The sequence below is a fragment of the Anabas testudineus genome, chromosome 18, assembly GCF_900324465.2.
Source record: "Anabas testudineus chromosome 18, fAnaTes1.2, whole genome shotgun sequence".
Lineage (NCBI taxonomy): Eukaryota > Metazoa > Chordata > Actinopteri > Anabantiformes > Anabantidae > Anabas > Anabas testudineus.
Genome location: NC_046627.1, coordinates 9,963,621 through 9,989,450, shown reverse-complemented (window position 1 = coordinate 9,989,450; position 25,830 = coordinate 9,963,621). Strand labels below are relative to the sequence as shown.

The 25,830-nt window shown below is 37.7% G+C and overlaps 3 protein-coding genes and 1 long non-coding RNA gene across 4 annotated transcripts; all 4 read left to right on the top strand.

The window, feature by feature from the left end:
• The first annotated feature begins 361 nt into the window (after window positions 1–361).
• On the top strand, window positions 362–14,741 carry LOC113168294 (low affinity immunoglobulin gamma Fc region receptor III-like). Its single transcript, XM_033326587.1, has 9 exons — window positions 362–392; window positions 516–575; window positions 1,037–1,297; window positions 1,446–1,691; window positions 8,635–8,763; window positions 8,864–8,914; window positions 9,931–10,005; window positions 11,097–11,177; window positions 12,402–14,741. Exons 1-9 carry the CDS (start codon window positions 362–364, stop codon window positions 12,485–12,487), a joined length of 1,020 nt encoding a protein of 339 aa, XP_033182478.1. The 3' UTR covers window positions 12,488–14,741.
• LOC117153039 lies at window positions 6,912–7,644 on the top strand. The gene is made up of 3 exons (XR_004463446.1): window positions 6,912–6,935; window positions 7,211–7,270; window positions 7,559–7,644. It is a non-coding gene; the product is annotated as an uncharacterized LOC117153039 (long non-coding RNA).
• A 799-nt stretch (window positions 14,742–15,540) lies between the features above and the next one.
• Window positions 15,541–22,012, top strand: LOC113168616 (high affinity immunoglobulin gamma Fc receptor I-like). The gene is made up of 10 exons (XM_026369663.1): window positions 15,541–15,593; window positions 15,693–15,726; window positions 16,545–16,593; window positions 16,904–17,062; window positions 17,179–17,220; window positions 18,069–18,320; window positions 18,401–18,682; window positions 18,859–18,975; window positions 19,616–19,701; window positions 21,291–22,012. Exons 4-10 carry the CDS (start codon window positions 17,032–17,034, stop codon window positions 21,303–21,305), a joined length of 825 nt encoding a protein of 274 aa, XP_026225448.1. The 5' UTR covers window positions 15,541–15,593; window positions 15,693–15,726; window positions 16,545–16,593; window positions 16,904–17,031; the 3' UTR covers window positions 21,306–22,012.
• Window positions 22,013–22,897: 885 nt separating this feature from the next.
• On the top strand, window positions 22,898–24,775 carry LOC113168293 (sialoadhesin-like). Its single transcript, XM_026369311.1, has 5 exons — window positions 22,898–22,928; window positions 23,053–23,097; window positions 23,473–23,733; window positions 23,820–24,065; window positions 24,465–24,775. The coding sequence occupies exons 1-5, from the start codon at window positions 22,898–22,900 to the stop codon at window positions 24,602–24,604; spliced, it is 723 nt and encodes a 240-aa protein (XP_026225096.1). The 3' UTR covers window positions 24,605–24,775.
• The last annotated feature ends 1,055 nt before the right edge of the window (window positions 24,776–25,830 follow it).

Sequence of the window (25,830 nt, the reverse complement as noted above, 5' to 3'; positions counted from 1 at the left end):
TAATTGCTCAGTTTTTAAACCAGTAATTATAAAACAGGTGTCTCATGGAGCGCCACAATCTTTCATTACATTCAATCTGTTTTTATCATTTTATAGAAATTACTTAGCCAACTAAGTTTCTTCTAGTTTATATTTGCAACAATGATGACAAGACCTCATCATCAAAATAATTCAACTAAACCTTGTGAAACTGGTGACAGCAAACAGAGTCAAATCATGATACTGTCACCAAGTTACACTGTAGAAGTAGGAAATTAAGACTGAAACAAGTCTCAACTTCATCAGCCACAGACAAAGAGGAGGTTCTCGACTATAATTAAAACCTGCTGTTTGTGTGTTGCTCAGTCAGCCGGACGACAGCATGAAGGTCACAGCACTCTGCATCAGACTGTGTGAGTACTGAGTCTAGGTCAAGTCTGTAATTGTAAAACTGGTTTGTAAAACATAGTTTTGTTTTGTGCTGACTGAATTATTTAGAACAACTGATACACGGCTCTCTTCCACTGCTTCTCCAGCTATAATTTCATCCTTGCTGCTGGTTGTCCAGCTTCACTTCAGCCACTCTCTAGAATATGGTAAGTAGTAATTCTGGATATTTTCATATGATCCCCTCAATTATGAATGAGTGTCTCCTCTCGATTCCAGCAACTCCATGTTAGTGAAATCAGCCTGTATATTTTTTATATCAATATGTCTTTATTATTATTTTAACACAAATAGGCTTCAAATAAAATAAAATATGTTTATTACATCTGTTTCCCTAATGATGACACTTCTACCAGTGTATGTTGCACATGGATTGTTAGTTGAAACATACTGAGCACGTTTGTACTATAATTTATGAGCCGAGCTGCGTATTTAAACTATTCATACTGCACAAAGTCTATGTGTCTAATATATTTGTATCACTACTTTGATATGATGAAGAAAAACAAACCAAATCTGTTTCATTTGGTGGAACAAAAACAGGCCAATTTTTATCTTGATTCTATGTTGAATTTATTTCATCTCATATTTTGTGTCTTTGTGTACGTAGGTTTTCCTCAGGTTGTTCCAAACAGACAGCAGCACTTTGAATATGAGACCTTCACTGTCAGCTGTGAAGGACTGAATGGACTGACTGGATGGAGAGTGATGAGGAAGATCAAGGGAGTTGATACAATATGTGCTTCTACCTGGGAAACATCAACAGGACCTTGTGAAATTAAAAATGCATATGAAGAAAGTGAAAGTGGAGAGTACTGGTGTGAAATGAAAGGAGTGAATAGAAGTAAGACTGTTAACATCACTGTCAGTGGTATGTAATAATAATAATATTAATAATAATAGTTTATCTGGTTGCCATATTGTAACTCAGTTTGGAGATTAGTTTATTCGTGTAGTTTGAATATTATTGCTCAGCTTTGTTAACAAGAATGTTATTTTTCCAACAATGTGTTGTTCAGCTGCTTCTGTGATTCTGGAGAGTCCTGTTCTGCCTGTGATGGAGGGTGATGATGTGACTCTGAGCTGTAGAAACAAACAGACTCCCTCCACCCTCACTGCTGAATTTTATAAAGATGGTTTCTTCATGGGGAGTAGCTCTACAGCAGAGATGACCATCCCCAATGTTTCCAAGTCTAATGACGGACTCTATAAGTGCAGCATCTCTGGAGCTGGAGAATCAGCTGAGAGCTGGTTGACTGTCACAGGTGAGACATACTGTGTTATATTTAATTAATTTGAAAATGGCTTCTGTATACGATGCTTTATAGTCAGATTCCATAAAGTTCCATAATTAAAGATGTAATAATGGTATTCAAAATTGAAAACGGCTTAGCTTTCTAGCTAGAATTGTTGTCTGCAATGCCTGCGTTCAGAAGATGTTTGAATGTTTACATTTTTAGAAATACATAACATTTCCACTAGGCCACAAACACAGCAGTTATTGTCGATCATAGAAATGTTAAAAATTAAGATAATGTCTCTGACAAAAGTCACACACATTTTTTTTTTTTTTCCCAGAATTTAATGAAACGCCTCATTCTTCCCGTGAGCTCCAACAATATCTGCTGATCTGTATATTTGTCATTGTGTTACTGGTATCTCTGCTGTTGTTTATGGGGCTACTTCGATGTAAGAAATATCAAAGAACCATCCGAGGTAATGAGAACCTTTATTACATTACTGAAAGAAACACTGAAAAAACTATGTTAACCTTTGCATTGTGTGTGTTTAGTTGGGATCCAATGTACAGTGTGTACATAATGTCTGTTTGTACTTAAATATTGAACATTTATGAAGTTTCAGAGTCTAGGCAGACTACCGTAGCTGAAGAACAAATGGCAACATATGACGAAATCCTAAGTCCCACAGAGGAGCAAGGTAATTAACTTGAGACTCTGAATACATATCTACTATAGTCACTGTGGTTAGCGCCAGTGTAGCCGGGTAAGTGAGCCTAGACAGAAAGCATTAGCTTTTGGCCAGCTACTTAGCAACTCATCAACAACCATAAAGATATTTATCCCACTGCAGTTATCCCAATTTTTCCTGCACTACAAACCTTTAATTAGTCTTGGCCAAGAAATTCCAGCCCCCAGGCCCTGACATGAGGAGTTCTTGGTTCTAGACTAGACTCCAGAATTAGTCTGAAACTTCGGTTAGAAACAACATTTACCTTTTTCCATGTTTCCACATGTTTATTTTTATTTTTCTATTGTATGTTTTAGTGTTTGGCGAGATCGGCGTATTTAAGTGGCAAGAGCCAACATATTCTTGCGTCACAAAACACAAAATGGAGGAAGGTAAGTAAATTCACACCAATAAACAAATGTAAGGTGTAACAGCTGACCTTCATTGGTTAAATGAGGTACGTTAGCAGGAAAGATCACATTTCTTCTTGATTAGCTTAGCTCCACTGGCTCACCATAAAACCCATGATATAGTTTAAAATCCTTCTCCTTACATGCGATTGTTAAGCTCCATCATATACTGAAGACTTCGTAATCAAACAGAAAACTGAAACTGAACTAAACTAAAATAAGGTAGTTTTTACGTTATACTGTTACCTTGTGCGCACTTTGGTTCTTCTCTATTATCTTGTAGATTTGGACTAACTTATTAATTTGTAAAGTACAAATTGCTTTTGTTGAAAAGAGCTAGTACATGTAAAACAGACAGTAATTCTCAGTATTAAAGCTCCCCACTGCTGGTTATAGCTACTTATCTCAGTTGTTTTTTTTTTTAAATAAATAGCAACGAGACTGTGTTTGTTTTAGAAGCTACAGGCACTAGTGAAAATTTCTTTTTTTTCTTTTAGCATCTCGGACAAAAGATAGTAGACGACTTCCACATCTCAGTGTGCAGCCACTCACTCAGTCACATAATAGAGCGAGGCTGTTTCTGAGTAGCTACAATGAGAATACTACACCACAGTGGCAACCACTTATCAGATTTTTATCAGAGCACCAAGTGTTTAAATTCACTTTGTCAATGCAGTAGTTAGAGAGCTCAGAGACAAATTTGGACATCTGTTCTCACTAATACAGTATGTGCTAGAGTACTTGCAATACAAAGAAAAAGAATAATCATAAAGGGTACAATTAATTTGCTCTGAAAAGCTGAAGAATTTCATAGTTTCCAGTGAATTTAGGGATAGATGAGACTAAAAAAAGTGTTCTCAATATTGGGGCCTAGTGATATACAGCATGTGAGCAGCAAGACATTCATGTATTTAGGTCTCAAGCTGTTCGAAACCATCTCTCTGTCACTTTATACTTAATTAAACCTGGTTACCACACTTTAAGCCTAGCTGAGTCTTAGCAAACAATAAGCCCGTGCACCACACAAAGTGATCAGTTTTAAATCAATGTGTTCAGTAATTAATTTCCCAGTTTCATTCCTTTAATATTGTATGAATGTCAATGCATGAAATAATAGAAAAATCCAATATTTTAAGATGTTTTTCTTTTTCTGCATTGATTCAGAAATATATTGGTGTTCAGACACCTGATCTCCAAATACTCCCTCAACCAGATGAACCATTCTATTCTACAGCTGACAAAGCAACACAGAGGGAAATTCTTTTGGAAGAAGAAGAAGAAAGCCTTTATTTGTCATATGTCACATTTACATGTTACAATGAAATGCATCCTCTGCATTTAACCCATCCCCCTGGGGGGAGCAGTGGGCAGCCACATATAGCACTCGGAGAGCTAGCATGGAGTGTCTTGCTCAATGACACACCTGGTGTGTCTACCCTTTGAGCTTGTTTCTTGTCTTCTCCTTTTTATGTCATTTGAGTCTTGTTTTACCAATAAATGATGAATAATTGAGAACTTATCACATTGATGAAGTACTTTCGATGCATCATTATCATATATTATAATATGTTCATATTATTACATGAGTATATTTACTGATAAAAATAAGACTTTCTAGTAAAATCAAGTCAAATACAACCTTCTGCTTGAGTTATTTTTAAGTAACCTCCCAGCTACAACTTTATGTTTATTGTGTCTGTATCAATTTGCTGGATGGTGGTTGGCAGTGTCTCAGAGTGCATTGCATTAAACAGTGATTCTAATATTATACTTTTTTACATAAGAGAAGGGCCAAAGTAATTTAAAAACATTACAATTATGTAAATAATAAAAGAATTCCTGACAGAACTGTTGCATTGGATGCGTGGTGTTGTTCCTAATAAAGTTAGTCAGTGAGACATCTAGTGAGTGAGTGACACACAAGCCACCAGCTATTGTTTACAATAATAGTGTTTCGAGGCAGAATTTTTACATTTTCCTTCAAAGTTGTCTGGTAACAGTTACTTTGTGCCACTACGTATATAAAAACATAGCATTCTGTAATGTTTTTTCTTGTTCTGCAACCAGAGACTGAATAGCACAAATGCTACAGCAAGTGGGAGTGTCGTAGCATTATTCTCCACCAAGATCAAGGCAGCATGGAGGAAAACCAGATCCACAAGAAGTAAAACACTATGTGTATACCTAAGACCTTAGAAACTGACAAGAAACAGCCTTGACTAACCACTTGAGGACATTAAAGACATCAAAGCCAGGAGAATAAACCAGGTTTTCCCCACTGAGCCACCCAAAGTGTTCTCTTAGTGGGAGGGTAACAGCACAAGAACAGACTAAGCATTGCTGGAAGAGCATCTGGAAGAAACAGACGTGACATACAGTGCCTATAAAAAGTATTCACCCTCTTGATGTTTCATACTTTTATTTACATTTTTGACCATTCCTATTAAACTATTGCCCAATAACCTGCATCTGCACAAAATGGAAGCTCAGTCAGTCAGTACACATGAAACACAATAACCAAGTAGCATAGTGTACAGGAACATACAACTCCAAAGGTGGTTGAGAATGACCAAGTTAAGTTAATCAAGTGAGGCTTCCTAGAAACAGCTAGGCTACAGTGCATTGGCCAGTGAGGCCATGGTTTTGGGACATGGAACTGCCCACAATGGGAGGGGTTGGGATATCTGCTGCTTTTAGTTAGTTAGTTTGTTTTGGCTTTTATTGCCTCCGTGAGGGTAAAGGTTGCAACAGACAATGTGCTGGATTGGATGAGTCCTTTGCTATTCTTTGGAGTTCTCCATGACATATAACCTTTCGAACCCTTGTCTTTTCCTTTGCAGTGCAGCTGGAAAATGACACTGGGATGAAATATCGCAGAAATTATGCATTCAATTGAACATCTATGGGAGGACACTTGCAATCCTTTGGCTGGGGCACTGCTTTTTAAGACCCTCCAGAAGTTGAGCTGTTGATGCGCCTTCAAGATCAGTGTAATGGTGAAGATTTAGCAGGTTAGGTTGACCAAAAGTTAAAGCCAGAGTCCCTCTCCACAGTGTCCCAGTTGATCTATGCTGAGGGTCAGATTGTTCCTCCTGAAGTCAGAGACAGGGAGGTTGTGGATTGTGGCCTGTTCCAGAGGTGCCAGGTTTGTATGGAGGGTGTTATCTATACCATCCCTTGTCGATCTGTTATAACTGTATGCAAACTGTTGGGGGTTGAATGATGACTTCTGACCAGGTTGGATATTCTATTAGACCCTGAAGAGCTGGATCAAAAAGTCATTCAGCAGCATTGGGAAAAGCACTTAGCACAAGATCAGTAGAAGCTGGGGTCTACCAAATCCGGCAAGGCCTGGCGGAACCCTAGTTCAGTCTCACTTTTTAAGCAAATCAGAGCTTTTCACAGAAGACATGAATCTCAGAATTTCACCAGTTTTGTCGTATTAATTATGTTTGTGTGAACAATGCAAACAGTGGCAACAGGTATTTTTCAGGGATGAAAATAAATGTGTATTGACTGTGGTATGAGGCTGATTTACAGCAGAGGGCAGAGTGGGACTGTAAAAGTTTCACCAAATTATAAGGGGGATGTCTAATTATGATGCTTTTGATTGAAACTATTATGACTTAGAATGTGTATACGTAATTATTTGTTATTTTCCCTAAAGGCATAAAGGTTTCCTGTTGTCCTATAACATATTCTAATAGTAGTTTTAGGTGTTTCTCACCAGAGTTACATCTTTTTTGAAATCCTGTTTTCCTACACTATGCTGTAAAAGTAATGGCCACTATGTGAGAATGTGCCAACTTTTCATTTTTCTTAAAATCAGTTCAGAAATCTCAAACCTGATGTTGCCTCTGTCACCAATTGAGAAACAGTAAAAGGAAGTTCTGAATTATAATTTTAATCCTGAGAAAAAGGCATGAGTACAGGCCTGTGACCCAAATATCACACATTTCAGAACATATTTTAAAACAGGTCCCATCTACTTCACGCAACTTGCAGGCTCTTTGCATTTATTTTATTCATCAGCTACAGAGGAAGAGGAAGTTCTCGACTATATAAATATAGTCGTAGCTATATGCCTCTTTCTCAGTAAGTGGGAGGACAACATGAAGATCACAACTCTGTGTGAGTACTGAGTCTGGGTGTGAAATTCTACAAATCAAGTCTATTATTGTAAAACAACATGCACTAAATGCTTTTATTTTCTCAAGTGTTACCTGATATTACTATTGAAACAGCACTGCTGTACTTCCTGTAAAGTTTTAGTTCTGTCTGAGAGCGTTTGCTGATTGATTGATTGTAAAACACAGTCAGTCACAACCTGCTCACTGATTAATTCAGAATAAGCTACGTATTATTCACATTTATCAACCACCAGTTCTCTTCTGCTGTTTCTCCAGTGACTATTGTGACTTTGCTGGTGACAGACGAGATTCAATTTAGTCTCTCACAGGAAGATGGTGAGTAGAATTTTTCATTATTCTGCAGATTTTCAAGTAAACCTGCTTCATTTATATATATACATCCACTCTTCATTTTAGCCATAATGTTTAATATTGACTGCTGATGTATATTTTAACTCTCAGTGACAACAAACCATAGGCTATGTGTCTAGTATAAGTATACTGTTGTTGCTGTTACCTTGTATTATTTTGCAGAACAAAATGTTTTGATCAGATTTATTTGATATTTGTTTGTTTTTGTGATGTTCAGTTTAATACATCTCATACTTTGTGTCTCAGATGCAGTTTTTCCTCAGGTTGATCCAAACAGACAGCAACACTTTGGATATGAGACCTTCACTGTCACCTGTGAAGGACTGAATGGACTGACTGGATGGAGAGTGATGAGGAAGATCAAGGGAGTTATTATACCATGTGCTTCAACCTGGGAAACATCAACAGGACCTTGTGAGATTAAAACTGCATATCCAGAGATTGACAGTGGAGAGTACTGGTGTGAAATGGGAGGATTGAAGAGAAGTAAGACTGTTAACATCACTGTCACTGGTATGTAAATAGAAAAATGTTTATTACGTTTAGTAAAAGTTTATTTATTCAAACAATGTTTTGACATATTTGTATTATATAGAGAGTTCGGTTTCGAGATCTGTAGATGTAATTTATGAGTATATTACATGTAAATGCTCAGGTTTTTTTTTTTTACAATTTAGCAAGACTGTAAATTCCCCAAAAATGTGTTATTCAGCTGCCTCTGTGATCCTGGAGAGTCCTGTTCTCCCTGTGATGGAGGGGGATAATATGACTCTGCGCTGTAGAAAGAAACAGACTCCTTCAAACTTCACTGCTGAATTCTATAAAGACGGTTTCTTCATGGGGAGCAGCTCTACAGGAGAGATGATCATCCATGGTGTTTCTACATCAAATGAAGGACTCTACAAGTGCAGCATCTCTGGAGCTGGAGAATCAGCAGAGAGCTGGTTGACTGTCACAGGTAAGACATAGCATTGTTTATAAAGTAAGTCAAATATGGCCATTTATATGATTTTTTTTTTGTTTTTGTGAAGTTTCAGATTAAGGTATTGCAAAATTTTACCTGCTCAGCGCTGAGTAGTAATGAAGAACGACTGTGCCCTGAATCCATATAGTCTTAAAATCTTCACATTATGGTTTCGACTGATCTCTGAAGATCTTCCAGTTTTTACTTTATTGGAGAAATGCTGTATATAATTTCATTGAAGAACCAAACAGAGCTATTTTGCCTTTTATTTTAGATAAAAGATTAGACAGATTTAGTAAACAAATATAATTTAAAGCATTTCAATATTGTCACTGATACATACTGCATATAATTTTCTTTCTAGAACACCATGCAATTCCCCCTACTTATTTCTATTATCTGCTGCTCTGCATATGTGTCATTGCGTTACTGTTCTCTCTGCTGCTGATTATGGGCCTAATTCTATGTACAAGACACAAAACCACCACTAGAGGTACAGACAACTTACATTACTTTACTCAAAATGAGCTTTTCAGTTAAGAATGTGACAAAAATATTCATCAATTATGATATGGTTTGTGTGTCTTCAACAGATACTACCAACTCTCCATCCATCCCCCAGTCCTCCCCTCCTTCAGAAACAGGTGAGGCACATTAACCTTCACTGTAAGACAATACTAAATTATAGATAGACCTTTTTACAGTTACTAAATATTAAGACATTGTTCGAGAGAGGGATCTATTTAGAGGCAAATTATTTTCAAGAAAATGTCATCGCAAATTGGCAACCAAGGGTTGTTGACTTGTATTTTAACAATGTTTGAATAAAATACTAGTTATTTTGAATTTGATTAAATTCACTCGCTCTCTGCGACAGAGAATATTAATTGGAAAAGCCAACATTAACCAACACTGAATAGTGATGAACTAGTGTGGGCAGATATTAGATGCCTTCAAGTACATCAAGTGATGTAGTTACAGGCATGAAGATGTCTGATGAAATTGTCATATTTGTTGTGTTAGGTGCCAGAATTAAAGGAGTAATGGTTGTAATTTGATGTTTTCATCACATACCACCTGCCACTGCCAATATGAACACAAAGACAGCTGTGGTTAAATGATTAGAGAACAAAACAGACTCCGTGTAGTGACAGAAACAAGCTATGTTTCTGCCACACGGCAAGCAGTATTTTCATTATATTGCCTCCAGTTTTACTCTGTTTTGCCTCCAGCTAACACATAGTGTTAGTGACGTAATCACAGTGACATAAACCCATAGAATTTACAAAAACAAAGTGACCGCTTGAAAGCAAATTAACTATAGCTAATATTGTTTAGCAACACATAGTATTTACCTTCTGTCTACACATACGTTAAAACTCACTGGTCCCACGATGGTGGAATGAGCTGCCAAACTCTGCACGCTCTGCGACCTCTCTATCAACATTTAAAAAACTGCTGAAAACAGAACTCTTCCTCATCTTTCAACCTTCTTGCACTTAAAAAAAAAAAAACTTTTCTGCTCTCTCGTACTTGCATCTCATGAAACAGAAACACTTCTTTGATAGCACTTTGTCTTAATGTTTTTCTCCTTGACTTTGATTTTGTTTGCTTGCCTTGTTCCTGACTTCTAAGTCGCTTTGGATTTATGATATTTCAGGATTTGGGCAGACTAGCTCAGCTGGACTACAAGTGGCAACATATACTGGTGTCCCACATACCAGGAAGGAGGAAGGTAATTTCCTTGACACTGGGAAACACACAATGCGATGTATATTAACTTGAACTGGTATGACAAAAAACAAGTAAATGAAAAATGTACACCGATAAGCCAAAACATCTTGGCAGACTTTGTACTATGAGATATACACCAAGAAATCCACAGCAAAAATTTGAACATCTAATTTCTCAAACATTGTAATGCTCCTCATACCACCTTTTGTTGATTTATATTACCTTTTATAGGGAGTGCACCAGAATCCTTGCTGATATGGACATACTACAGTCAAGTTGTCTGGCCTTAACATTGTGGCCAGACAGCCAAGTTTCAGTTATTTGAAGCCCTGTGTTTCTTCTGCATCCAGAGTTGTGTGGAAACTTATTTTCCACCAAAGTAATTCAAGGGCCATTTTCAAGCCAGTGCCATATTCAATTCAACTCAATTCAATTTTATTTGTAGAGCGCTTTTTACAATTGACATTGTCACAAAACAGCTTTACACAACCAAAGAACAGTACATGAACAGTGAATGTGTATGAATAATGATTATGAAACTCATGTCAAACTAGCTTGTCAAAGAACCTTATCTCATACTGACATAAGGTTTTTGAAACATAAGTGTTTCAAGAACTTCTACTATTGGCTTGTTTGTAACCAACAGATAAGTAAGTGGCTGAGGGAGGAAATTATTTTGACAAACAAAAATTAAAATGGCTGCGCTGTGGTCACAATGGTTGAAACTAGTAGCACTTGGAATCCATATACATATATATAGTATACATATAGCCTTAGCCTTTGCCTAGCAACTCAATAACAAGTGTGATAATATATTAAACCATTTCCGATTAAAGGTTAAAGGTTTCCATTTACCGATTTTGACCTGTGCAAAAGGCATTATCATGTATGGCCACTGAACTCAGTAGAAAATATGATCCCATCTGCTAATATAAGTAAGTCTTAGCTAGCCTAATCTAAGCCTTAGCTCACACTGCAGTTAAACAAGCATTTAACTGTATAACAAACCTTAAGTTGCTCTTGTTGGTAATTGTTGGTAATGCAGCCCATGCATTGTTTCATGTTAGGTGTTGTATTTTTCTTGTGTTTCAGTGTTTGGGGAGACCAGTGCAACTCCACTATGTAGACAAGAGACAACATATGCTCTCATCACAAAATTCAGAAAGGAGCAAGGTAATTTAATTCACTTTGACAAAGAAATTTAAGGTGTAACACCTGTCGGTAAGGATTCTCAGTCAGCGTTGGATTTATTTACACATGTCCTGAATTGGTTGATGAGGTGGAACAAAAACAGGAGGGGGTATTTGTGATGTCCAACCAAAAATGAAATGTCAACTTAATTAACGCCACTGGCACTCCTTCAAATCCAGAATATAATATAAAACCCCTCTCTTCAAAACTCTCAATGACCAGACATCATCATCATTGTATATTAAAGTTCTTAAAGTCCTGTAATGTCCCAATTCAACACATTCAGGGGAGATGGCAGCTCAGCCTGATGCTTCTTCTATTGGAGTTCTTTTCTGTTGAAGGCAGTTTTACTCACTGTTACAGTATGTTTTGCATGCTTGGGTTCTATAAAACAAAAAGAGTTAGTACATGCTTTTTCTTTTAGGCTAAAGCTCATAGCATACACAGTATCTGTGAACAGGCATTGCTTTGGTTATTGGAACTATCAAACGGTGGTTTACTATGACCTTCGTACAGCATTTCAATTGTTGATGAGATGTCTTTTTTAGTAACAGTAACAGGCACTGGTGAAAACGTCAGTGTCTTTTTTTAGCATCCCAGACAAAAAAACACGTGAGAAAACCTGAAGATGTAGATGAGCCCCTTAGTTAAGTGTGAAACAATTCTTGCGTCATCTGATCTTATATCATGACCTCTATAATAGCGGTAAGCTGGAGTCGAGCAACCACCATGAAAATACTACATAACAGTGTTCACACTTATTAGATTTATTTTTATCAGGACACCAAGTGTTCAAAGTGTCCATTGGCCTCAATAGTTGTGGGGAAGGTGAGTAGGTGCGGCTGTATGGTGTTTTTTTAAATAAAGGGCCCAGACTAGTGAATTTGAACTTTTGTTTTCGCACTGATTTTTTACTAAAGTGACTTGAAATTAAATTAATTAAGTTTTTGTTTGTTTGTTTTCAACAACTAAAGAACAAATAAAATTGTCCCCCATGTCAATGTGACAATGAAAGAATGGACAGGTACTAGTTTTTTATAAGGGTTAGCTCAAATAATAAGTTAAAAATAAGGTGCAAGTTGTTAAAACTCAATACAGTTGTAAATAAATTCATTATTGTGTTCTGGTGTTCAAAATTGTTGAAACTGTGATTCATGATTAAAGGTCAAAATTCAGAATTTTAAAATTGATCTTTTCTCCAAATAGATCCACGCCGAGCAACCTCAACTCATTCTGCAACTGTCCGACCGCATTTAACAGAAGAGGATATTTTCTACTCTACAATTCAATAGGCAGGGCTGAGGGTAATACTGGTGTCCCAGTGTCATTTCTAACGGCTTCTTTGCCTTCTTAAAAAGCTAAATAATGAAAAGCGGATAATCCCTAACGTTTCTGAGGGGGTTTCATGCAACCTAGTAGATGTTTACTTATTTAAATACAATAATCAAGTTTAAGATCCACTCAGACAAAGCAGGCGAGATAAAACAATTTGGGAGCCCTAGTGGCCCTGATAAAATCAATATAGTTTTTAATTTTTTTCAAAGTTGAAGTTCATCAATTTCCTGTGAATCTTGGCTAATTCTATGTACTTAACAGCATTATTTGAAAAATAATTTAAGTGAAAAGGAAATTCAAATAGTCCAGTGTAGAGGGAAAGGTAACAGGGAGTCTAATGTCAACCCTACTGACCCAGTCAGGGGTCAACATTTAAACCCAAGTAGTTTCTTCAGTTTTAAGAAAGTTGGTTAGAGACTACACAATTATCATCCATGTTGGATTCATTTCAAACCTGGCCTGAATAGGCACATTAAGTAAACTATGGAAGTCCATAAAGGCCTTCCATAGTTTACTTAATGTGCCTATTCAGTAGCATCGACTCTGTGACCCACAACGTTACCTAATACTTGGCACCACTAGATCAGAAACTGCATACTGATGAAACCAGCATCCCCACCACTTAATGCCTTAACGTCTGAGGAGAGGACTGGAAGAAGATAGCTTTCTTAGCAACAGAAGCAAGCTCAACTCAGACCAGATTGGTTTTTGCTCCTGGACCTCTACCTGAACACCACCTACTTCCCTCACAGATGCAACTTTAACCCACAGAAACATGGCTCTGCCATGGTAACCGAATTATTTATGGAAGAAGATAATATTGAAGCACTCCACACCTTCCCAGGACAAAACCAACCCACTATTTCAGATATGTGGATGACCCCTAGGTGAGGATCAAATCCAGGAGGTACAGTCCTTCAGATCACTCACATCCATGAAGATGGATTAAGCCGTTTGGACACCCCAGGTGGGCCTTCAACCAGGCAGCATCCCATTCAAGAAAATGAACAACAAACAGTCCTAGATCCAACACAAAAACCAGTTCCTTTCTTACACTGCCGGGGATTTTGAAAAGCTTAGAAGGATTTTTTGGAAACCACAGCATACCTGTGAACTTCAGAGACTGATTCACCCTAAAGACCGAACTCCAAAACACAAGATGAGCAATATAGCACATGTGGTCCAGTGCAGTGAAGACCGTTCATAGCTGTGGAGAAACCAAAAGAGCGCTATATGGCAGGATGGCGCAGCACAGGAGGAGTAACACCTCAGGACCTGAATTTGCTGTGTATTAGCTTCATCGTCTGAAGGACGGAGGACACTCATTTGAGGATAGTGATGTTGACAAAGTGATAGTAGTGATATTGGACAAAGAGGACAAGTGGTTTTTTGCACGTGCAAATCAATTCAGCCAACATAGGTGGAGGACTTAGACACAACCTGTCTCCTGTTTATTATGTGGCCTCTTCATCTATCCCCATCCCCCACACATTCACCAGGGTGTTGGAGGGGTCGTCAGAGATGTTACTCTTGCATCTTTTCACATCCTCCCCTTCTGTTAAATTTACCTAACGAGTCCATTCAGGCCAGGTGTCAAATTAAGCCAACCTGGAGGACAAATGTGTGCTCGCTAACAAACTATCCTCAGACTGATTTAGTGACCTGAATGAGTTGTGCAACCTTTTAATCTAACTAAGAACTAATCTAATCTCAATTCAGTTCAATTGCTGTGACTCAATTTTTCAGGCATCGATGTTTTATGCTTCTGCGTCTATTAGGTTTATTAAGTCAATCAGAAGCTGGAAGTTACCCTTACCTTTGGCCTGATTTGTTTTTTTTGTTTTTTTCTTGGCTTGGTTTGCTTGTGTTTTTTTTTTTTCATAAGACGTTGAGCATGTACATTACAATATGTATAACTTGCAACCAGACATCAGCTATCTCACTGACATGAGTATGTTTATTTTAAGAGGTAGGCTTTTTGATACGGTTAGAGAAACAGTTAAGCCACATGTTCAAGCTGCTCTGCCTGTTCACACTTAAAACCACATATACTCATAAACCACATATTCACATCAACTGTAGCTCAATGCCTATTGTGGTTTCTGTTTCCTCACTGTGATAAATGTAATGTTATTTTGATCTATAGTAGAATGATCTCGGTTAGATATGAACAATCTCCATGACGTCAATGATTGTTTGCAAGAAGCAGGGGGATACATCTAAATCTATTGTACTTAACATTGTGTAATAAAGTAATACGTTTCTGCTTCTTATTTTAAAAGGCTGTGCTTTCAGACTTTTTAATCCCAAGGTGGGGGTGGTGGGCGGTTTATCTGTGTGCAGAACACACAATGCTTGTAGAGAGCTGCCTTATTCTTCAGTTAATCCCTGGTTGTGGTGATTACAGAGGATCAGATGCCTCCTTTTCATTACCTCCCAAAAGTGTTGGAACAGCAAGGCTTATTGACTTGTTTTTGCTGTCCACTGAAGACATTTGGGTTAAATATTGGTCCACATTGAGTGTACCACAGAATGAGGACACTGACCACAGAGCATAGACCAAAGGGGACAGAACCAAACAAATGAACATTCACTGTACAATAAAAACTAAAATGCTTAACAATTAGTACACAGTCCACAATGGCATACTGAGAAAGGAAGTCGGACTTAAACAGTCTGGCTGTCTATTAGGGTGAATAGCTTGGGAGTATCTATAGGTTAAGAAGTGTTTGGAACAGTAATGGTGACATCTCCTGGCCAAACCCTTGATACTGCATTTTAAGTATTTTATGAACAAAGTCAAGTTTAACATTAACATTGACAATATAGTTTAATATTAGACCAATATCTGACATTTGAGATAAATTAACCATTGAGACTAAAAAAGTTTAGACCAAGGAAATGTGTTTTGAAAACACACTTTTTTTTTAAAGACAGAGATATAAAATATATCATCGGCAAATATTCACAGAGGAAGAGACCATTTCTCACCAACATTACACAATCTGATGTTTAGTCAGCAACAAGACAACACGGAGGTCGCAGCTCTCTGTACTGGACAGCGTAAGTACTTAAGTCTGTCTCTATATTCTGTTGACACAGCAAAAACCTGTATTGTTAGATTGGATTGTGTTTCACCACTTGTTCTTTTTGTCTTTCTAGTAATTATCCTGTGGTGTCCAGGTTCACAAAGTTGGTAAGTACCAGGTGTTCGATCACATAGTACTATTAGAAGTATTTAAGAGCGAAACCAAAAATGCACGGCTCTGAGTACAACACCTTTAAGCCACCACTGAGCATCAAACTCAATCTGAGGACTGGGTTCACTGTGGTGATGGTGGCTTTGCTTCTTGTGGTTGCAAAAACATATTTATTTAAATGCAATAATAAAGAAAGTTGTTGAGACAGTAAGGCACATTGGGGAGTAAACTACAAATGAGTTAGTTGCTAATGCACTGTGTTCTAGTAGTTCCCTTTATTGCATCTCATCCATTTTGTCTTCAATGCCTGTTTTAATAAATGTTGTGCATCTACAGAGAAGACATCTCTCAGACAGTCATGTAAGTGTTGAACCACAGTCTACAACTTTTCACTTTGACAAGAGCTTTGACAAAGCCTCTTCCTAACAACCACAATGCCTTTACACCTGTGTGAGCAGACTCTGTGGTGAGTCATGTCAAGCTCACAGCAATGACATTTTCATGGTTTTACATTATTTCATCATAACTGCAGAGGGTGACATAGGACTTATTTCCTCTCTTTCTATGGATCCATTGAAGTCATCGCAACCAGAACAAATTAAGATATGCAATGAAAAGATTACGAGTCTGCAAGATGTTTTTCTATGTTCTTCTATTTCTCCATTGATGGATGGGATGTCCTTATTTGTGATCACACGACCAGAACTTTGTGGTGTAACAATTATTCGTCCAAATGCTTAAAACCAGGAGCTGAGAAAACCCTATATTATTTTGTCAAAATAATAAAATTTGAAATTTTTAATTTTTTTTACAGTCTCTTCCTGAGGACTGTTCAGTACAGTGGTGGCGATTCTGCTTTTAAAGTAAGTCATAACTAATGATCCCTACTGACATATAGAGACTGCTGTTATAGCACTGGTTTAAATGTTAATGCTTTGCAGTTGTATTATCGCCGTTTTCTCTTTCACAGAGATTAATTGTGTAATTAGTTTTTGTTTAAGCTTCTACAGGCATGTTTCACATGATTGTTTTAAGAAGTGAAAGCCTTAAAAGGAAATTAAAGTCATTCATAGAATTTCAAAAATAGTCCAACTTCCACTTTCTACATTAGCAACAACTCTGACAATCTGTGCAAAACCAGCTCGTTGGGCTAAAATGAAACCTTTTCTGCAGGAGAAGTCTTCTTTATGGGATCTATAGAAATTGCTTCACGTCAAAAGCAGAAATGAGGGGGGGGAAAGGGGAAGAGACCGCTTTAAACACATTACACTTAACCGACATTCAGTCAGCAGCAAGACAACATGGAGGTCCCATCTCTCTGCATCAAACCATGTGAGTAATGAATTTGCTTCATGCAATAAAAATCCAGCCTGAGTTTTGTATATATCATGAACTGACCTTTATGAGCTCCTACTAACATTGCTTGCTTTTGTTTTTTCTCTCTTTAGTGATTGTTATGATGCTGCTGTGTGAACATGAACAGAAAGTTGGTAAGTAACTGTAGTTTGCAATTGCAGTAAACCAACAATCAAAATGTAACCGTAACTGGAGTTGTTCTGCACTGTTATAGGTTTCACAGTCTTTTTGTTTTTAATCTAAATCAGATTCACAGCACCCATTACCACATTACAGTAACAGTGACCACAGATGCATACACAGTAACAACTACAGCAATCCTTTTACTTTCTTTTTACCTTACACTGCTACCCAATCCACATGGTCTCACTGTTTGAAATGTCCTTTAACTTAACTTTATCATCTTAAAAAAACGGTTCAGAACCAACAAAAAGCATACTACATTAATCATGTTAGATGTGAATTATTATAACACTGGTAATTTCTTTATATTTAGAAATAAAAACTTTATTTCTGGATTTTACTAAACATGACATCAGTGTGGTGACTGGGCTCATGTAAATATAATTTTAATGCCTGCTAGTTGTACTTTCAATTACTCAAAAATTGGATCTAGACAAGAAATATCATCAACATCTTGATAAAAGCATTAGATGCATTCAGTCACTTAGAAAAATAAGATGTTTACTCAGTTTGCTTTGAGAAAGTTGTTCAGAAACAAAGTTTAGATTAAATCTGTGATTCTCTGTCATCTGGGTCTTGGTTATCCTTAAAACATCTCTAAGGAATGTCAAACAAGTTAACTTGCTCCTAAATCTAATTTTTGAGATTAAATACTGGTATGACATGAGATTTTACAAACCCTGACTACTCTTAGTGGACACAATCTCCACCAACATTTGGTACAAACATTGGAAACTGATTTTATTTTTATTTTGAAAATGTTTTCCACTAGTTGTGAATCTCTTTGTCTCTGTTGCAGTTTCTCTTCGCATAGATCCAAACAGAGCACAGTTCTTTGAATATGAACCACTGACTTTAAATTGTGAGGGGGCCTTGCATTGTGAAGTTGTGCATGAGTCTACAGGAAAAATATCCTCATGTAACAACACCTACAAGAGAACACCACCAGGGACCTACACCATCACAAATGTTTATAAAGAAGACAGTGGAAAATACTGGTGTGATGCTGGAGGAGAGACGAGAAATGACAGTGTTAACATCACTGTCACTGGTAAGTTTATAAGATAACACTCTGTTGTAAACTCAACATGAGTGTATCATTAAATCAGCTTTTACATCCTTGTTGTTCAGATGGTCCAGTGATCCTGGAAATTTCTGCTCTTCCTGTGATGGAGGGAGAAGATGTAACTCTGAGATGTAGAAACAAGACGACTTCCTCACAGACCTCAGCTGGTTTCTATAAAGATGGAGTCTTCATCATTAGCAGCTCAACAGGAAACATGATCATCCACAGTGTTTCTAAGTCTGATGAAGGACTCTACAAGTGCAGCATCTCTGGAGCTGGAGAATCAGCAGAGAGCAGGTTGACTGTGAGAAGTAAAGAATCGCCAAATAAATGGCTGACTGTCCAAAGTAAGACACAGCAGCAATTTAAAATAGAATTTATACCGTAAATGTGACATGGATAACGACAGTATTTCTGCTTTTTCTACCATAGACATCCAGCCACACTTTGTATTTGTTCATTGTCAAAACATTGTCAGTTCCCGCACATTTTAAGGTACAACAACTTTCTATTTTCCCTCCAGAGCAGACGGTGACTCCTCCTGCGAATGACACCCCATGGATCATTGTTACGATTTTATTGGCAGTTCTGCTGGTGGTGGTGGGACTACTTCACCTTGTCAGAGGTTGCTGGCACAAAGGTTCATTAAATATATTTTGCTTATTTCACTGTGATTTAATGCATTAGGGTTTCACCTTTTCACATTGACACATGGATCATGCTCAGTTGGAATGAAACGGGGCAGGACAGCACATTGGTTGGAAAATACAGCCTTACTGTACTATAATAAAATGTAAAATGATATATTTATCCTACCTTATTTGATTAGAAGTACTAAAACGTAGGTCATAAAGTGCTATTCATAAAGTAGAAAATTAACATCAAGTTTGAAATGTCTAAACTTATCTTATCGGGCGGCAGTGAACCAGTAGGTCATAAACCAATTGTGTGACTGGTGATTTGGTTTCTGTGTGTGTACGAATAGATGAATGAGTGTATAAGGGCTTTGATTACTTGTAAGTTAGAAAAGTGCTATTGAAGTGCAGACCATTTCCCCCCTCTCTTTATCGATTGATAAATAAGCTAGTTGTCTGAGGGGTCATCATGACGCTTTTCCTAAGTGTTGGGTCTGGATGACACCCACAGCTTGCTGAATTCATGAATTAAAATGTATTTATTTATAACAATATTAGAGGCCCAGTGTTTGGTTAAAGCAGGCGAAAGTATTTTAGTAAGTAGATAATTTGAAAACGCACTGACATGAGTCTTTTTTTTTTTAGAAACCGTAGAACCAGTCATGTCAGCTTCCTCAATTTCTCCCAGCCCACTTTTAACTGAGGACCCCTTCTATTCCACAATCCAGGAGGTAAGAACAAGACCATACAAATTTATGCCACGTGGATGAATGGTAGAGTCTGAAAACTTTGATTTTATTGCCAACTCAGATATGTACAATGCAAAGAGGATTTCCTGGATTAAATACCACACAACTTAGCTGATAATGAGAATCCATAATTCCTTATCTGAGACTTCCTTGTTAAAAGCAGCAAGTGTGATATGTTGTGGCCTTTACAGTTTACAATAAAATTACAACTCAGATTTAAATATCAGAGAGTGACATTGAAAAAGACTCAATCTGACATACAACATACACTAAAAAGTATTACCAAAAGTATTCGCTCACCAATCCTAATAATCAGAATCAAGTGTTCCAATCACTTCCATGGCCACAGGTGTGTAAAATGAAGCACCAAAGCATGCAGACTGTTTTTACAAACATTTGTGGAAGAATGGGTCGGTCTCAGGAGCTCAGTGAAACTGTGATAGGATGCCACCTGTGCAACAATCCAGTCCAGCTCCTAAACATTCCAGTCAACTGTATGATCAGCCACAAAGTCGTTGGCCACGTCAATTGACGGAGCAGGGGCAGCGGATCCTGAGATGCGTGGTGCGAAGAGGTCGCCAGCTTTCTGCGGGGTCGATTGCTACTGAACTCCAAACTTCACTTTGCCTTCATATTGTCTCGAGAACAGTGCGCAGAGAGCTTTGTGGAATGGGTTTCCATGGCCAAGCAGCTGTATCCAAGACATACATCACCAAGTGCAATGCAAAACGTCGGATGCAGTGGTGTAAAGCACGCTGCCACTGGACTCTAGAGCAGTGGAGACGCATTCTTTGGAGAGACAAATTGTGCTTCTCCATCTGGCAATCTGATGGACGAGTCTGGGTTTCCAGAACGGTAGTTGTCTGACTGCATTGTGCAAAGTGTAAAGTTTGCTGGAGGTGGGATTATAGTGTGGGGTTGTTTTTCAGGAGCTGGGCTTGGCCTCTTAATTCCACTGAAAGGAACTCGGCATACCAACACATTTTGGACTATTCCATGCTTCAAACTTTGAGGGAACAGTGTGAAGCTGCCCACTTCGTCTTCCAACATGACAAGTTAATCCACACCAGACAGTCTGGTGTGGATTAATTTAATTTACCTGCCGATAGTCCTGACCTCCACTCGATGATGAATTGGAGGGGAGACTGAGATCCAGGCCTTCTTTACCAACATCATTGTGTGACCTCACAGATGCGCTTCTGCAAGAATGGTCAGAAGCTCCCATAAACACATTCTGTACTAGAAACTAAACCTTGAGGACAGCCCTCCCAGAAGGGTTGAAGCTGTCATAGCTGCAAAGGGTCGATCAACTTCATATTGAACCCTATGGATTAGGTGTGGGAGGTCACTTAAGTTCATATACAAGTCCGGGCAGGTGAGCGAATACTTTTGGCAAAGTGTACATAATTCCTCCAAGATGCAAAAATAATTTCTAAAAAATGTTTGTTTCCACAAATGTAACAATTGTCAAGTAAATATTTGATATGTACATGTACTGCAATGTGAAATGTGATCATGATAAAACCGTGCTAATCATAATTTGTATAATTTTAAATTTGTGTGTCTTACAGGTTTCTGAGAAATAGCTGAAGGAGGAGCTTTATGAGGCAGTTGACCTTAGTGCTTCTAAAGTCCTGTTGTAACTTCATGATATAACTGAAAATGAGGAAGTAAAACAGTTATGTTCTATATACTACATGAACAGAATATTTCAGTTGCATTTTTGTACAAATATGTACAAATTACGTGTAAATGGTGTTTTTAATAGGACTGTCCTTAGATTTACTGTAACAAGCCAGAAGAAATGGTCCCAGTTCCTCCTATCTGCATATAATAAGTAGTGTCTTTCAGCTATCCACGACAATTTTGAGTGTCAATATCACATGCATTGTCTTTACATGCAGATAAATTACAATTCACCTGTAAGAAAACATGAAGGCTTATAATATTCAGCTGACTGTGTAGGCAGACCCCTCTTCTTCTTTAGATCACAGTGAAGTGCTGCACGCTTGAGGCCAAAGTGAGTTATTACATCTCACCTGGGATTTATTTCCACCTGTTTCACAAATGACAAATAACAGTTTAAGAAAATGTTGAACTGTTGGCAACGTTAACCCTCAAGCCACAGATCTCCACAAGTCATGTCTCAAATGCTCTGTTGTCAGAAAAATGTTTGTTCAACCTGTTTACATGATGTATTTTTTCTCTTGTTTTAATTATCCTCCGCTGATGTTCTAGCATTAAGAAGTGTTTGCAGTAGTAATTTTGGTATGTGGCTAAAATAAAATGCTATAACAATCATACTGGAGTTACAGCCCGTGTTGTAATTTCTCTGCAGCTGCTGTTCTTGTTGGAACTGCTGACAGTGATATGGCTTCTACTAAATATAAAAACGACTAAAATAATCATGTTGATGTCCTAATGTACAGTACAATGCTCCACATATTTTTAGCTTCATGATTTACCACTGAAGCTGTAATGCGGTGAGTAGAACAGTGGGCAGGGCGAAAACTTGGAGAAAAGGATTTTGAATTGAGTCTGACCTCATATATGTGTATAAAGCACTTGAGTGCAAGAGTGTAATCCTTTTTTTATGCATATGCTGAGGTTAAATATAGAAATGATGTATTTGATCTAAGGTTGGAATGTGGTGTATAGTACAGAGAGAGAGGATGTGTCCCTGCACCGCCCACAGTCTGTATGCAGGGGTGTAGAGATGTTGAGTCATGGTCAAAGTGGGAAGTGAAAGTTAGCTGACTGTGCGTTATCAAAACTCTACTGATGTCTGATAAACAGACATAACACAAGAGATATGTGCCTGTAAAAGCTTACAGAAGCAGACCAGTGACAGTTTTATTATTTAGTATAATATCAGTAAAAGATCAAAATCAGTCCCATGTACAGCATGTCAAACCTTCTGTATGTAACTATATATTTACAATAACTGCATTATAGGTAATATTGTATGTAAAATGATAGTGAGAATGTTGCACTACAGAGGCTGGTACACGACTGATGAATTAAGTTTGTGTGAGAGTTACATATAAAACTAAAAGGACAAAAATTAAATCCTGATGTTGACAACATATATATATCTGGAGGTGGGAAAAACAGGAAGAGAAACACCTTTCCACCTACGTTACACTTCAGTCTGAGGTTCATTCAGCAGCAGGACAACATGGAGGTCACAGCTCTCGGCATCAGACTGCGTGAGTACTGAGTCTATATAGTTATAGTTTATAGAACAAACTTTTAGCCCCAGTACCGAGTTCTCAAGTATGAGATTTAATAGAAACTGATCTCAATAAGACACATATCTATTTTTTTCTTTAGTGACGATAGTGATGATGCTCCTGTGTGAACATGATCACAAAGTTTGTAAGTACCACTTATTTACTTGCTGAACACATTCAGCAGGGATAATAAATGTTTACTTATTATCCCTGCTGAACACATTCAGCAGGGATAATAAATGTTTACTTATTATCCCTGTTGTAAACTGCAGTAAGCATCACATTTCAATTGTCACAGGTCAAAAAGGTCATTTTCCACTGGTACAAATTTTATTTCTTTATTCTGCTAAAATATATTCCAGCTTGTTTAAAGTTATATCATATCTTAAAGTTACATCTAGAAGGCTTAATCAGATCTGACTGACTGGCTCTAAACTGTTTTTTGGGGGGGATAAATATGACCTGGATTACTGAGGGGCTTGCAGCTGTTCATGAATCTTTTTTCTCTTCTTTGCTTCAGATGCAGCTTCTCTACATATTCATCCAAACAGAGCACAGTTCTTTGAATATGAGTCAGTAACGTTTTACTGTGAAGGGCTCTTTCATTGTGAAGTTGTACAAGAGCCTAAAGGGAAAATACCCTCATGTAATAAAACTAATAAGAGAACACCAACAGGGTCGTCCTGCAGCATTACAAATTTTTATACAGATGATAGTGGTGAATACTGGTGTAGTGCTGGAGGGGGTAAAAGAAGCAACAGTGTCAACATCACTGTCACTGGTAAGTTTTTATCATGACAACAACATTTTGTCATAAACTCAACATGAGTGTATCATTAAATCAGCTTTTACATCCTTGTTGTTCAGATGGTTCAGTGATCCTGGAAATTCCTGCTCTTCCTGTGATGGAGGGAGAAGCTGTAACTCTGACTTGTAGAAACAAGACGACTTCCTCACAGACCTCAGCTGATTTCTATAAAGATGGAGTCTTGATCAGTAACAGCTCTACAGGAAACATGATCATCCAAAATGTTTCCAAATCTGATGAAGGACTCTACAAGTGCAGCATCTCTGGAGCTGGAGAATCAGCAGAGAGCTGGTTCATTGTCAGAGGTGAGACACTGCAGTGCTTTAACTGAAATAAAACCATAAATAGAGATGTCAGTGAAGATTTTTTGTCATCCATGTGAAGCTCTCTGGGTGTTAAGTCATGGCAACTGGACTGCCTTCTCATTAGGTTTTTATGTTTCACTGCCCAACTAAAAGCTTCTTCAGTCGGAAGATAGTTAATTAGACAACAATAAATAATGTTTCACAGCTTCACAATTCAAGACTGAACAGTTCCACTGTGAGGAAAAACACCGGATAGCGCTGAATCAGAGCAAAAACGTGCAGTTTTATAAAGCTAAAAGAAAATGTACAGAACTCACTAAAATAAATGCATTGGTTCAATGAAATGCTGCTTGTAATAAACACATTCAATTTAAATTTGTTTCTCAGTCATCTTTGTAGCACTTCACACTGAGACTCATCCCTCCTCCTCAGAACACTGCCGTCACATCTCCCTCATCCTGAGGACTTTGTTCACCACAGTGATGGTGCCTATGATGCTGCTGTTGATACTACTACTTTACCGTGAAAAACTCAGTTAAAAAAACTAACTCATGTCCACCTGGATGTAAATGTAACTGTCATGATGGAGAAAGCTAACTAAAAGCTAATGTAAAGGTCAAAATAGTGTGTTACTAATATCCAGTTATTAATTTGATTCAGTTCAACTTACTTTGCTCCAACTCACAACAGAATCATTTGAACCCAACAATTCCCCTTTAGCAGTACTGCTTAAGGGGGAAAACCTAACTTTGACAGAAGAAACATCCAGTAGAACTATACTCAGTGATTTGCCATGTGCCTTGACCGGTTGAGAGGACAGTAAAGAAAAAAAAGAATAGAAGACGATATCAAGAACCAAACAGTACATGATCGTGGAGAATTACAGCAGCTTCCTGGTAAAGCCAGCCAGTGGGACTCAAGCCACATGACGAGGATCTTTTTGTCCATTTGCATGTGTTATTATCCAGCCTGTTTTTCTAAGCTGACATTGGCACATGTTGAGTACTGTGGCTGTTTTACATATACTTCCATACTGTCCAGGTCAAATTTGACCTGTTTTGACATGGGACCATAATAAAAACAACCTAAATGTCTTGCAATGTAGGGCGTATAAATGCATTTTAAGTTATTTAAAAACCTCTACAGAGTGAAACTGATACCAGCAGGCATGTTATTCCGATGGAGTGCGGGACAGTGGGAAAAGTCCCTGCAGCCTGCTGACTTCCTTTCCTGCATTCAGAGAATCAAGGGGGCGATAGAGTTTCTAAACCACACAGACTACTTATTTCCACTTTCCACTCTAGAACAGCTCTGAGAAACTCTGTGGAAAGTGTGGGTTGGTACATGTTACTTGTACTGCATCATAGCTGACACCATGGATGAAGCATGCAGTGTCATTCTATAGTATAGTATATACGTATACAGTGAGTATATTAACATTATTTTAAACCATTACAGTGCACAGATCTTGCACATTTAATATTTGTAACAAAATTGAATATTTTACATTTTATTTATTTAATAGCAATAAAAGATAAATGTCAGTCACTTAATGTCTGTTTATTGAAATTTGTGTCATAAGACTTTGCATGTTTAATGACATCACACTGTGAATGTTGTACTGCAGGGGCTGCTATAAGAGTTCACAAAAAAAAAAAAAAACAGGAAGTGACGCTTTTGTGCATCTACATTACACTTCAGTCACATGTTCAGTCAGCAGCAAGTCAACATGGAGGTCACAGCTCTCTGCATCAAACTGCATGAG

Bases quoted from the DNA above. Each gene is read 5' to 3' on its own strand.
- LOC113168294 (XM_033326587.1), top strand. From the start codon at position 362: ATGAAGGTCACAGCACTCTGCATCAGACTGT. The intron at 576-1,036 runs GTAAGTAGTAAT...TTGTGTACGTAG, and splicing joins CAGCCACTCTCTAGAATATG to GTTTTCCTCAGGTTGTTCCA. The intron at 11,178-12,401 runs GTAATTTAATTC...TTCTCCAAATAG, and splicing joins AAAATTCAGAAAGGAGCAAG to ATCCACGCCGAGCAACCTCA.
- LOC113168616 (XM_026369663.1), top strand. From the start codon at position 17,032: ATGGAGGTCCCATCTCTCTGCATCAAACCAT. The intron at 17,063-17,178 runs GTGAGTAATGAA...TTCTCTCTTTAG, and splicing joins ATCTCTCTGCATCAAACCAT to TGATTGTTATGATGCTGCTG. The intron at 18,976-19,615 runs GTTCATTAAATA...TTTTTTTTTTAG, and splicing joins CAGAGGTTGCTGGCACAAAG to AAACCGTAGAACCAGTCATG.
- LOC113168293 (XM_026369311.1), top strand. From the start codon at position 22,898: ATGGAGGTCACAGCTCTCGGCATCAGACTGC. The intron at 22,929-23,052 runs GTGAGTACTGAG...TTTTTTCTTTAG, and splicing joins AGCTCTCGGCATCAGACTGC to TGACGATAGTGATGATGCTC. The intron at 23,734-23,819 runs GTAAGTTTTTAT...CTTGTTGTTCAG, and splicing joins TGTCAACATCACTGTCACTG to ATGGTTCAGTGATCCTGGAA.